The sequence below is a fragment of the Penicillium verhagenii genome (genome assembly GCF_028828195.1).
Source record: "Penicillium verhagenii strain IBT 33310 chromosome Unknown utg000009l_segment0_segment0, whole genome shotgun sequence".
Taxonomy (NCBI): domain Eukaryota; kingdom Fungi; phylum Ascomycota; class Eurotiomycetes; order Eurotiales; family Aspergillaceae; genus Penicillium; species Penicillium verhagenii.
Genome location: NW_026643173.1, coordinates 1,296,061 through 1,309,372, shown reverse-complemented (window position 1 = coordinate 1,309,372; position 13,312 = coordinate 1,296,061). Strand labels below are relative to the sequence as shown.

General features: G+C 45.4%; 6 protein-coding genes across 6 annotated transcripts; 4 read left to right on the top strand and 2 right to left on the bottom strand.

The window, feature by feature from the left end:
• Positions 1–2,896: 2,896 nt before the first annotated feature.
• Positions 2,897–3,579, top strand: N7466_009539 (uncharacterized protein; the record flags this gene model as incomplete). The annotated part of the gene is made up of 2 exons (XM_057168928.1): positions 2,897–3,041; positions 3,158–3,579. The coding sequence occupies 2 exons, from the start codon at positions 2,897–2,899 to the stop codon at positions 3,577–3,579; spliced, it is 567 nt and encodes a 188-aa protein (XP_057017634.1).
• A 1,696-nt stretch (positions 3,580–5,275) lies between these two features.
• On the bottom strand, positions 5,276–6,324 carry N7466_009538 (DUF3632 domain-containing protein; the record flags this gene model as incomplete). The annotated part of the gene is made up of 3 exons (XM_057168927.1): positions 5,276–5,823; positions 5,882–5,942; positions 6,007–6,324. The coding sequence occupies 3 exons, from the start codon at positions 6,322–6,324 to the stop codon at positions 5,276–5,278; spliced, it is 927 nt and encodes a 308-aa protein (XP_057017633.1).
• A 1,088-nt stretch (positions 6,325–7,412) lies between these two features.
• N7466_009537 (uncharacterized protein) lies at positions 7,413–7,976 on the top strand (the record flags this gene model as incomplete). The annotated part of the gene is made up of 2 exons (XM_057168926.1): positions 7,413–7,511; positions 7,536–7,976. 2 exons carry the CDS (start codon positions 7,413–7,415, stop codon positions 7,974–7,976), a joined length of 540 nt encoding a protein of 179 aa, XP_057017632.1.
• Positions 7,977–9,077: 1,101 nt separating this feature from the next.
• Positions 9,078–9,472, top strand: N7466_009536 (uncharacterized protein; the record flags this gene model as incomplete). Its single annotated transcript, XM_057168925.1, has 2 exons — positions 9,078–9,340; positions 9,412–9,472. 2 exons carry the CDS (start codon positions 9,078–9,080, stop codon positions 9,470–9,472), a joined length of 324 nt encoding a protein of 107 aa, XP_057017631.1.
• A 313-nt stretch (positions 9,473–9,785) lies between these two features.
• On the bottom strand, positions 9,786–10,208 carry N7466_009535 (uncharacterized protein; the record flags this gene model as incomplete). Its single annotated transcript, XM_057168924.1, has 1 exon — positions 9,786–10,208. One exon carries the CDS (start codon positions 10,206–10,208, stop codon positions 9,786–9,788), a length of 423 nt encoding a protein of 140 aa, XP_057017630.1.
• A 772-nt stretch (positions 10,209–10,980) lies between these two features.
• Positions 10,981–12,618, top strand: N7466_009534 (uncharacterized protein; the record flags this gene model as incomplete). The annotated part of the gene is made up of 1 exon (XM_057168923.1): positions 10,981–12,618. The coding sequence occupies one exon, from the start codon at positions 10,981–10,983 to the stop codon at positions 12,616–12,618; it is 1,638 nt and encodes a 545-aa protein (XP_057017629.1).
• Between the last annotated feature and the right edge of the window lie 694 nt (positions 12,619–13,312).

Here is a 13,312-nt window from a genome sequence, read left to right as displayed (position 1 = left end):
TCCCTTATACAGACCCCTCACCAATTTCCACCAAAGTATCCTATTGGTCAACAGCACCGTCCGCATTATTTAGGGCAGCGCTAAATCGACCTTATGGAGCTAAGCTCTTGACCAGTCCCAATGATCTTTACCTTTTCGAGATTCATTCTCCGCTTTTAGCCAACCGAAGCCACCCGTATCATGGGCTTTTCTAGTCCGAAACATGGCTAAAGATGGATCCCGGCGGAGTCCAAGGTCCAAGGGGAAGAATGGACTTTCGGGAAGCCATTAATGTTGGCAGTGGACCCGATTAACGGCTTCTTAGTGGACCGGATTTGCTTTATAAAGATCATTTGGTTTGCACTATTCTGCATCTGGTATAATTCTATGTAGAATTTTTTACTTCCAGTGTGCGAGATTGAGCGGACCTGACCCGGTAGTGGGGTGGATAATGTGGAGACATTTTGGGGTCGGTTGCAGTACTATTTAAACATTGAAATATAAAAAGACTCAGCTAGCACTCCGAGTCTAGCGGAAAATTTTATCCACGCCTTACCTGATATTGTCAAGTATGATGAAGCACTTGAGTGAAGTTCAGGGCACCTTTTTTTTTTTTTTTTGCCGGACTAACGCTGCCCCTTTTATATTTAGGAAATTCTCAAACATTCTCTTTTCCACACACTCCTGTTAACTTGAAATCATGCTTCGGCCTCGCTTCGCATATATCTTATTTATGCTCTACTGGGCTTTGGCCGTTTCTGCTTACACGCCATGCTCTTTTGATGCTTGGGTGGACGGATTCCAAAGTTGCATGCAACCATGTTATGGGGAACAGTACTATGATGCAATCTTCAATACCACTAAGTGTGGAAATTATTCTACTGGGGCGTCTAGTACGAAGCGGTCTCATATGAAGTGTTTATGTGAAACCCTCTCACTCACGCTCGAAACCACGAACCAATCAGAGATTTGTAAGGTCGAAAATCTTTGCTACAACACGACTTATTTCAACGCTACACTTTACGAGGACGTTACGCTAAGCTTCAATAATATGTGTTCATGGGCACTAGGGGGTATGTGGTCCAATCGAATTTCACTCAGGAAATTCTGCTAATATTCAATGATTCCAGACATTGCAAAGTGCTCGGTAGCTCCATCATTTCTCCCGGGGCAATCGATCATGTTCACTGGGCTGATTGTGATTGTTGGGTTGATGGTGTACTAGGTCTCAGGGTACGAATTTTCTAGTTGTCATGAATAGAATAGGAGGATATGATGAATCAAGTCATATATAGTCAAGGATGGATTCGAGCCTTCTAACTTAGCATGTTCATAGGTAATTGGAATGGATATCAAATTACAATTACCCCTGGTCAGCGGCTGGTATAACAGGTATTCACAGGTCGGGCTCAAAATTGAACATCTCTTCTTATCTTCAAATTTTCAAAATATTTTGTTTCTTCTTTTATCGTTTTCTCCTTTTTTTGGCTTCGGATTTATCTATCTGGTGCCAGCAAAATTCTTGTCTACTTTAATAGATTCTGTGACAATTTTATACCAGAAGCCCCGGCAATACTCCGGCTGAGTCCGACACGCTAAAGAAAGTCCGGTGGTATACCTCAATCAAGGTCAACGGTTTAGTGCAAATATCTCAGGAAGAAGTACAACAGACATGATGTTGGAATCACATGACCATGCAGTTCCGGATGATTCCGGTTTTCCCGGTTCTGTCGGTCTTCACCGCCTGTTGTTCTTCCTTTTAGATAGCAGGCTGCGTCTCTCTTCTTCTTCTCCAGAGAACACAATACAATATCCATTCCATTGCTTGTTCCTTCCAAAGACATGAAGAAAAAATGTTCAGAGTCCTGCAAACCACCTCGGGCCGTCCAGACAGGCTTCAGTAATAGATCATTCTATATAACCGCCGGCTCTGAAACTCAAGAATCTTAGTCAATATACATCTTGCAGCCGGGACCAATTTGGATAATCCACATCCACCTGCCCATAGTAGATGACACTCCTCCAGCCAAACTTGAAACGGTTTGAGTTTATTCAAACATTCTGTCTAAGAACCAATGCCATTTAAAATTAGCTACTCTTCCAAGCAAACCTAAGTACATTCGGTCAAACAGTACACAGATTCTTCACTCTCCCCGTCCTCGCCTCTCTCTAGAGTCTCCTAACATTGAAGTGCTAGTTAATCTTTAACTATTAATATAAATATTATTTACTTTGCAAACATAAATTATAAATCAAAATAAATCAACAAAAACATACAACAGTTAGGATTCGCATGTGGTCACCCACCATACTACTAACTAACCGGCGTGTGGCTTAAGTACGGCTGAGCGGACGGGAAGCCCTGTTTTCCACACCCTATGGTCGTATGTACTGGAATTGGTATTTAAGAAAATAATATAGAGCAAGATAGGAAGAATTCATCGAAATAATGTGCTACATATTAGGTGTGCACACAAATTCATCGATCGAACTATAACCTTGGAATCTACTCCTTAGTCCTAGCAAACTTCTCTACGCATGGTTTGTTGAAATAATATTCCAAGTGAGCAAAAATAAAAACATCGAACATAGTAGGATTCGTATGTGGTCACCCACCATACTATTAACCGACCAGCGTGTGTTGTATATGCAGTCAATAGTTCGGTGGGTGTCGCCCAAGTAAGAGATAGTGACAAGGGTAAGTGCGCTATAGACAGAGTAAGAATCAGTGTGGGAATCGCCCAAGCCGCATTTGCATCCCCCATCGGTTTTTCTTTTCCGCCCAAATTCTACCAACTTTCAAAAAGTCTGCAACCTGTCACTTCAAACTCTTCTGTCTACTTTCAAAAGGTGCTGGGCTTCCTCTCTTCGCGTTCTATCACATACTTGGACACAAAGGAGGTATCTTAGTCACATAATGAGTCGCCCGCCTACCCCATCGGCCGATCGCCCTGCTTTCTCCACTGAATGGCGATTTCATCCATTGACCTGCCCAACCGAGTTGATTGAAGACTACCGGCCTGGGAAATATCATCCCGTCCACTTTGGTGATACTCTCAAGAGTTAGCAAGAGACCAAGAGTAATAACTCGTCCCATTGTTATTCATTCTCTATATACGCAAAACTTACAGTTCCATAAGGCTAAACAAGTATATCACCGTGAAAATAACGATTGCAGACCCCTTTGTGTCGAAACACGAACTCGCCATTCTCGATGTGTTATCACACAGCGCCTTACGGCACCCAGGAAAAAGCAACTTCATGACTCTGGTCGACTTCTTTCAACACGAGGGGCCAAATTATATACATCGATATTTGGTATTTGATTTCATGGGTCCCTATATAGGTGGTGCGCTAGAGGATCCATCGAAGGCTTTGGAGAAAGTAATCAGCCATAACAAGTTTCCAATATGGATGGTGAAATCGATCCTGTACCAGACACTGCAGGGCATAAGCTTTCTGCACGAGAGCGGTGTTGCCCACAGTGACCTCCAGCAAGGCAATCTTCTGTTCTCCGTCAAGGACTTGAATGACGTGGAGGAAACAGACCTTGCACGAAACGATCAGATCCCAGACCCTGTTCGGCGAAAGGATGGGTGAACTGATCACTAGGCACCGACACATCTTGCCCTTGGCCAACCTCTTTATGAATACATCGACCTTAGCCTAGGGTTTAATATGAATCAGATCTTGGCGGTGGTATATCTTCTCCAGCATTCTCTAGCCTTATTCACTAAGCCCATGATCAGCTTTCTTCATTTCCGACCCACCACCAGATCTGGTCACCCCTGTCGCCCTCCGCAGCCCCGAACTCATCTTCACAAAGACAGTCAATAGAGACTAAGACACCCGGAGCTTTGGCTGTCTACTCTTCGAACTCTTTACCGGTCGACATATCTTCCTCGTAGCAGGCTTTGTGACAGACAGGAGGTCGACGATGAGCACTTCCTCCAGTTCTACGATGTTCTCGGGCCGATCCCCACCTTCCTTCGCGATAATTACCCACGTTCAAGTATTTACTGCGATGAGAAGGGCGAGAAAGTGAGGAACTAATACCCGACCGTAAGTATTGTCCCAATCCACTTTTTAGTAGTCACCCCAACAACCACTCCGTATTCTTTTAAAAGGGGTTTTATTCTAATTCACATAGCTAGAAAAGTATTTTAGGAGGATAATTTAGCTATATATACTATATTAGTAACGAGAGATTGGGTTTGAAGTCTATAGAATACATGTCAAAGATTGGCCTACACACTCACCAGATCGTGACCTAATTGAGCCGATGTAGCTATAGTTAAAGCTTAAGCAATTCCAGCTATATACAGAGGCTATTAAGATAGGTCGATTGGGGGCAGATTGGGCCTATTTTAAGGCCTGTATAACGGAAGCTTGGTGGGCTACTCCTCAAGAGCAAATTGATGCACATATATATATATATATATATATACATGTGGTCTAATTACCAGCATGCGGAGGCGATTAGCGGCAGTATTCAATGTTGCGCGCCCGAGGCTATTGTACACGTTATTAGATATCAATTCAAGTGGATCTTATTCTTTGCGATCTGAAGTTTATATGTTTATAAATTATATATATATTTTATATAAATTGGTGGTGCAATATAGTATATAATAAATATATATATTTGATGGGGTGGGGCTAAATTTAAAATTGGGACAATACATATGTTGAGTAGGTACTGTATGTTGGCGAGTTGCCCGCACCGAGTCTTGAGGAGGCGTTTGATGAGGAGGGACCAGATGATATGAGTGGTGAGGATAGAGATGTTGCTAAGAAAGTACTTAGATGGATTCTGGATTATGATCCCAGAAAGAGACCGACAGTGGATGAGACTGGTTGCTGGAGCATCCTTGGTTTGTTGAGTTTGGTCGTGATTGATCTTTTGTGAAGTGAGCAAAAACAAAAACATACAACAGTCAGGATTCGCATGTGGTCACCCACCATACTACTAACTGACCGGCGTGCGGCTTAAGTACGGCTGAGCGGACGGGAAGCCCTGTTTTCCGCACCCTATGGTCGTATGTACCAGAGTTGAAAGTAAGGAAAATCATATAGAGCCAATTTGGAGAGTTGTGGTTGTGAAGTAATTTCAAAAATTCGATTTGCCAAGAGATTATTGTTTTTACGGATGGTCCAGGCCAGCGTGAATAAACATGTATACTGGTGTGCGAAAAGAAATACGTACGCAAGCCAGGTGTATACACAGAAACTGCACATACATACCATGATATCTCCCATCACAGATAACTCGATCCAATAAAATAAATCTCTCCAGTTACCCAGTGCTGTTGATATGTTTGTGCCCTCCTAATTGGTCTCGAGCTTCAGCGATGGAGCGGTATTTATGCATCGCAGCAATAGCCTGGTCGACACGCGAAAGAGAGGACTCGCTGAGCACAACGTCATGTGGAGTGCCTTCCTTCATACGGATGGTTGATTTCTTGTCGGCCAGTTGCACAAGCCTTGACATCCAGAAATCCCATCGCTGAATACTATATGTGGGAATGTCCCGACACAGAGGCCCACACCCCCAGGATTTCGACTCCTCTTCAATTTCTTCGCCGTGCGTTAAGTCGTCGAATAGAATACCCCCGCATCGAATCAACCATTGTGTTGCGACCCAGAGTTTGCACTCAAACACCGTTGTGGCATCAAATAAGGTTGGCTCGTCGTGTGAATCATTCTCCAGGGCGTCCCTTATCTCCCAATAAGCAAAGCCGCGATACGACCGACAACCACGAGCCACGAAGCCCGAAACCAATGAATTCCATCGCTTCCAAATCTCAATTTCTTCAGGGACAGTATCGGGGAAATTAGTGGGATCTTCATTGATGTTAGGATTGCGCCCAGGGAAAGCATTTATGCCTTTGGGCTTGCTCACCGGCCCAAAAATCGAGGACAACCACGTGCAGTCCAGGTAGATCCTCCCATAGTGATTCAGTCTGTTGGAAAATAGAGTGTTAGAATCGGCTCTAGTCACTTTTTGGTTGGGGATAATTAGCTCACATCGTTCCCCACGAGCGGCCCACCTTGGCGCCGGAGATCATCAACAGCTGCGATAAGTGCCTCATGCCAAGGATGATCCATGGGTATAATCCTTTGAGCATTTAGTATCATCATCCAGAAATAGAAAAGATTGGTCTCAGCGATAGCTGAAGATTCATATTTCGAGCAGTATTCTCGTATGGACCGGACCAGCTCTGCTGATGCCGCGGCGGGGTCGGGTTGAGACGCGAATGCCTCACTCAAGATGCGAAGAGCATCGGCCTCTTTCCGATGAAAGTCCGAGCTTCTCAGTTCACCTAAATCAATATTTTCCGACATTATATGGAGAATGAGTTGGTTTGGAACAGGGGCTGGTTTAGTTGAAGAAGTGTGCTTTCGATGATGAACACGGGTGCAGATGGAAAGGATGGAAGTCGTGGAGTTATGGGAGGAGCGCATTAGGTATTTAGTCCGCAGATGACCAGGCAGCTTCACCCGGCACTGTCCGCCTTGAAAAAACTTAAATAATTGAATTATCATGCGCCAGGGAATGGATTCTGGTGCTTAGCGCTAAGAGAAGCGGGTATCCTATTCTTAGTAATAGGAGCGCGACTTCGGGGCGCCTAACTTGATTAAGGGGGGCGGCGCGTGGAAAAATATTGCGGACTTGAATGCCAGCTATGAATTTTGCTCATCCTGTGAACCCACTACCTAGTCATTATGATAAATCTTGGCTGTCTGGAATTGGTTCACTATATCATACCTGAAACAGAGCCCCACGTATCTTGCGAACCACGCGGCGCAACTGCCAGTGGGTCCCTTTCCAGGTGGCTGCATATGCAGGGCCCCTTGATGGGCCTTGGTTAAGTCTCACCCTACCAATTTAAATTCCTAGGCGCCAAAAGATTTCGCGCGTGGCTACAGCTTCCTGATTCCTAGAAGTCTAGGTGCACACTAACCACTCGCAGCAAGCCGCGCGCGGTTTCGGGTTTCGTCCATGTTCTCCAGAATATACTGTCTACAAACGAACAGTTGACCCGACACATCCTGTGTATCATGTTGCATGCAAGATGACCCTCGGCGCGAATTGCTTATCATTCAGGGGACACTGGAAGGCATCCTAGTCTAGCGTGGAAAATAAGCAGCCGCCAATGTTCAGATTCTGATACAGTAAACGCTTGAGGCCCCAGAGATAGACTATGGGTCCTATTATATAGGTCTTCTTATGCCCACCCCCTCATAGGTCTAGTTTTTCTCTCCTTCTTTAACTCACAGCCTCATCTCAGTTCAAGTTATTCGAAAAGCCGCTAGTGGCTCCACATCGCTTTTATTCATCTTTACCAGGCGTGTGTTATACCTCAACTTGGAGTTTTCGTTTCAAGTTGTTGATTTACGATATCTTCTGATAATTACGTGACCTTGTCAATATGACTTCGACTGGGACTCATCACGGAGCTGCTGGCAGCTCCAGTGCGAAGGAGAACACCTACCTACCACCAAGGCGCACTCCGACGGATTCTTCTTATGTATGTATGCACATGCGTGAATAGGTACATGTGACACCGGTCCATCTTACAAGGCTGACTGATGCTCAGTACGATTGTAATGGTGTGCTCAGTAACAAACTGACCGTGGACCCCAACGCCCGCGACTGGCACTATGCACGAGATGTCAGGGCACAGGTGGAAGCGGCAGGGCCTAGACTTGGCTTCCAGGAGACGAAGGTCAAGCGCTATCCCTCACACTACGGAAACAAAAGCATTCCTCCACTTCCTCTGGCGGCTTCCAAGCCACTTACACATGTTCCAATTAGGCCCGGAACATCAACGCCATGGAAGCTTGGGGACTCTTCAGGGGCCCACCGCGCAGTCTACAATGACAAAGACCGCAAAAACAACGTCGAAGTGATATACCACGACCCTCACAAGGCGCCAGCCGCGGGTGGGACCTGGCATGACTTTTCAAAGGCTCATTACGTTCCTCGGGCTTGACGAGACGGGAAGCCCTGTTCTCCACACCCTATGGTTGTATGTGCTTGGAATTATTTCAAGAAGAAATATATGTATAGCAAAGATAAATAGGGAGCAAATACTTTTGTAGAGTAAACATTAAGTTTTCATACATATGATATCCTCAACAGTGCCTGCACATATGGAGATTGTACTGGAATGGCAGCACTCAGAGCTTATTCTTGCATCTAAGTCACGGGCTTGAGTCACAGCTTGGATGGGTAGGCCTACTTCATCCATGGATGCTACAAATAGACTTGATGCACAGTTATGAGAATTATAAGAACAGATCATCTGGATAGATTTCCACCATGTAGAAGTCCTTAAAACATTTGAAGGCACTTCCTGCTCACGCTATGCGGCCTCCAGCCACCAGTTCGCCCTAACCCCGACATGTGGGTTCGTGACGTTTCTGTTTCGAGGTGTTTCGGTCAAGCCATAGGGCCTTTGGATGTTTTTTTTGGTTTCGGTTGTGTGATTCTGGGGGACCAGTTGATCGCACTGGACATGAGGAAATTCGTTCAGGTCGATAACCTATGAATGTATGGAAAATACATTTATATAGTATTATGCACATGTGTCAACCTATTTGGAGTGATATAAAATGTTTTTCCTCGGCAGTGTTGATACTTTTTGACCTGATGCCAAAGCCGAGCAAGGAATCTCCATTCAACATTGAAATGTAGGTAGGCTAGTATGTAGTCAACTGGCTCATAAAACTTAACTACACATGTGCATAGTACATAACTAGCCATTTTGGACATTACATATCGCGGATCATAGCTCACATAACCAAGCTGTCTTCTATTTAAGCGCCAGGAACGAGAACATTTTGAATTTTCTGGTTACTAGGCCGATAGAACAAGATGAAAAACAGTTGATAGTCTGGTTCAAACTCCCTGACTATATATGACCAGACTTCTCACCATAACAACTTATAAAGTCCAAAACAGCTCGGGTGTCATTCTTCCAAAATTCCCGTTTCTGCTCAGGGCTTAGATCGTCATCGGATAGAGGAAAAACTCATAAGCTATAACCAAGCTCATACCAGTCAAGAAAGACTCGAGTAGCTTCCGAGTTCATATGCGTCTTCCACTTTGGAATTCCGTCCCAAAATGCGTCACGGAGGGCCTGATAGTCTTCATGATCTTTCTGGTCTCCCAGAGAATCACCCCAAAAGAGCGGCTCGATGAACCTCGGAATAGCCACAGCAAACGGCATGCAATCCACAAGCTCCCAGTCGATGATCGCCAGCAGATCGTGCGGTTCACCGGAGGAAAATATCATATTGTTCAGTACCAAGTCATCATGCATAATGACAACTGGGACTTTTTCGACATGGGGAGGTATGTTGATGTTACCACTCATGAATTTTTGAATTACGGGCAGTACATCTTCTTTGAACTCTTGAACATAGTGCTTATCTTCCAACTCTCGGATACAGTGATGCAACCATGCCTCCAGATATTAAGAGGTAGACGGGAAGGGGCCACCCAGACGATGTCGCCGCTCTGGACCGATTGAGGCAGAGATAGGATCACCAGAGACGGTCACTTCTCCGATTGCTCCATGCCGCCCATAAAGTTGCAGATCCCAGAGTGTTGTAAATCCGCGTGCAATTTGCTTGACTACTCCGACTCTCACTGGTAGCGAGAGGTTGTAAAAGAATTCCGTGCCAGACACTCCAGGTATAAACTACGTGATCTGAATGTTGAAAGCGTCCAAGACTTGAAGGCTAGTCGGATAAACTTTTGCGACTGGGAGAGTTGTGCCCACATTATCGTGAATGTATTACATGAGAGCATTCATGGAATCAACATTCCCATAGTATCTTAGCTGGACGATGAAGTTTTCTTCTTTCTCTTTGACAGAGACTCGATAGGTAACACCATAGGTTCCCTTGGTCAGTAGGGTCATTTGATCAGGCTTTCCGAGACCAAGATGGTCAAACATCCCACCAAGCTCCTCCTTGGTCATCGTCACAAGCCTTTTCGAGACAAGAGCTCCATTTTCCTTTTTTATGCAGACTAGATTTTTCTCCTCCATTTTTCCATTTTCCAAGTCACAGAGAGCAACAATGAAAGTGATAGTCTTCTCATCTTGTTCTATAATGTCGCTTACCGTTCCTTTTCCATCATAATCCCCGAGAAGTCCGTCGCGCGCCAGCTGTCGCATACATTTCGCCAATTCCCCCTCGGACAATGTTGACCCCATGATCGATGTTCTGAATCAGGGAGACAGCGGTTCGCATTGGTAGTCCAGTCACCTGGCGGATATAGATGATGGGAAGAGGCGGCCGCTAGAAAAAGATTTTCCCCTTGGATTTCTCTGGCGTAGAGTTTGGGGCAAAGATAAGACCTTTGACCCCATGGGTGAATGGAGCGAGTACCCTGTCGCTGAGCCCCTGCAATCTCTGACGTGTCGTTTGTAATTTTTATTTTTGCCCCTGGTCACCCACCCCATTCACACCTCTCAAGGTTCAGTCTCCGATCCAAAAAAGAAAAGAAAAACATACAACAGTCAGGATTCGCATGTGGTCACCCACCATACTACTAACTGACCGGCGTGTGGCTTAAGTACGGCTGAGCGGACGGGAAGCCCTGTTTTCCACACCCTATGGTCGTATGTACTGGTGATCCGTCTAGAGTAGGTTATATAGTACAAAATATGCGGTCGCATATCTGAGGGGTGAGTGCGCAATAGACAAAGTGGGAAGATTGAGTACTAGGGTGAGAGATCATCTCCGTCGCGATAAGTGTGCGTTTCAGCCGATCTAGACTCCGAGGCTGATCAATTGATTGTGGAATGGACCTCTTTCTGTTCAAAAACGTTATTCACTCCACCTCACCCCAAGACCGTGAAAATCTTCCTTTATTTCTCTTCCAAAAGACCTCATCAAAGTTAATACTGAGTGTTAAAAATGTCCTACGACGCGTTTCGTGAGCCGAACCCAGGCCCACCCCTTGCTTCTAACCCTTGTCAATCAATGATTTCCTCACCTGGCGGGATTCGCCTGTATGAGAATCTAAATCAAAGTCTTTTCTCGTCAATGGTCATGCAAAATGACGCAGTCAACTTGCGTCGCTATGTTGAAGATTGTGGCCCACCAAGATTTGGAGAGACCACGCCATCAGGAGATGACTATTTTCTCACGGCCACCAAGCACGGCAAAATCGATGCTCTCCGCGCGCTCGCAGAGATTTATGAATCCGACCCCAACCAAAATGAGCCACTCCTGTCTCGGATGGAGCGGGCAAAATACCGACTTCTGAACGAAGCTTGTGCAAATGCCCAGTTTGAGACAGCGGAATATCTCATGAACTGCGGCCCGCCATTGGGTGAACTTTTCGATGAGCGAGGATACACCGATGCACCACTTATATCCGCATTAGCCGCCTTAAAATTCGTCAGAACTCCCCCAAGAGGACGCATTGTTACTCAGTCGAATATTGATATTGAAAAATTTGTCTACAGCCTACTAGACAGGGGCGCGTCAGTTCGGGGCATCGACGAACAATCTCAATCAACTGGACAACCTACTGTACTTAGTGCAGCGGCACCCTTGGGCAGCCACAACCTGGCATCTCGTCTTATTTCCGAAGAAGCTGATATTCATAGCAAAGAGATATGGTGGGAGATGGGCACAGGCAAGACTGATAACGTCACTGCACTACACTTTGCTAGCGGATCTTGGAACCTACCTTTTATTCAAGCGTTGCGTGAACACTGCAGCTCTCGTGAACTTGCTCGAGCAGCCATGGCTACTGATAGTCGAGGAAGAGTTCCTCTTCACTGGGCTTTGCTTTGTCTAAGTAACGGACTCAATAGGCCGTTATCCGAGCAGACTCTTTCCACGGGGTTAGAGGTTATCAATTCCTTACTTGAGCTCAATCCGAAAGCCATTAATACCCAAAGCTCACATGGCGCGGTCTTTAACTTCCTCGTAAATGGTCCTCTCTTGGGTGCTGCAACGCTGACCTTCATGAAAGTTCTCATGGGCTACAGCCCAAGCATTGCCACTGTCAACGCACGAGATCAATCTGGTGCAACTGCTCTATTGGAAATATTATCAGCTCACGAGACGTGCAATGCTGTTCGTGAAAGTTACACTATTCCATTAATCGAACTACTCCTCGCACATGGAGCCGATCGGAGTGTATGCGATAATAAAGGCCAGACCGCACTACACAAGCTAGGTGGGAGTCCATCATATGATGATCCAATCAGTCCTGATTTGCTTGAGATGTTTATCCCGTTCGTCGAGCTCAATAAAGCCGACCACAGTGGCTGGACAGCCCTTCACTGGATGGCAAGAAACCTGCGGCAAGTCGAGCCGTGTCGTTTACTAGTCAGTCGTGGCGCTGATGTGAATGCCGTCGACAACAAAGGTCATACCCCTGTCCATCAAGCGGCTAGCGGCAAGCTCCAAAGGAGAGAGAAGGCAGACAAAACTATTGAATGGCCCACCCTTGAAGAGAAGATTCACGCATGTGACGAGATGGTCACGGTATTACTAGAAGCCGGAGCATCAATGGATAAGCGTAATTTGGAAGGCAAGACGCCCACACAGCTACGAGAAATCAGCATTGCAAGATGGGAATTGGAAAAAAGACGAGGACGATAAAAGCATTTCCTACCACACGCTGTAGGGACGAACTCCAAAAAAGCCACCATTCGTGTCTATAATCTTAGCTTGATTCTTTAGGAACTTGAAATATTGCACGATTTACCATGCATTGAATGCGATACCTTACGATGGTAAAGAGCCAACCGCTTACTGGTGACGGGCTCTTTAAAGTAGATATACATGTATATGATTCTGCCTCAAGTTGACGCTATTTGACATGATGTATATAGCTTCAAGCTAATTGACTCTGAAGTTCGAAGTCAATTCCAACGGTAGCACTTATTAGTTGGCAAAGCTTCAATAAGATTGGAATTCAAGCACATCTTCAGCTTGGCAGAAACGCGAGTAATCGCGTCACGCGGCAGAACCAGTTAACAAACCACGGATTTACTTTCTCTTCCACGCGCCTTGTATTAATACCACGCAGGCGGTCAAAAGTGTCCCACAGGTTTGTAAGGATATGCGCAACTTTTCAACAAAAAAGGGGGTCCCGAGGTTTGCCCGTGCCAATAAGCCCTTGATTTTACGTGCTATTATCAATCCACCACTAAAAAATCCACTAGCAATTTTTTTTCTTTCACACCTCTCTATCTTGAATTTCGTTCAAAACAAATATGAATTTGGAATTACTCGTAATTTACTTTCTGCCGGTCGGAAAGTTGAAATTGGGTTAAGGCAGAGGGTTGGCGGG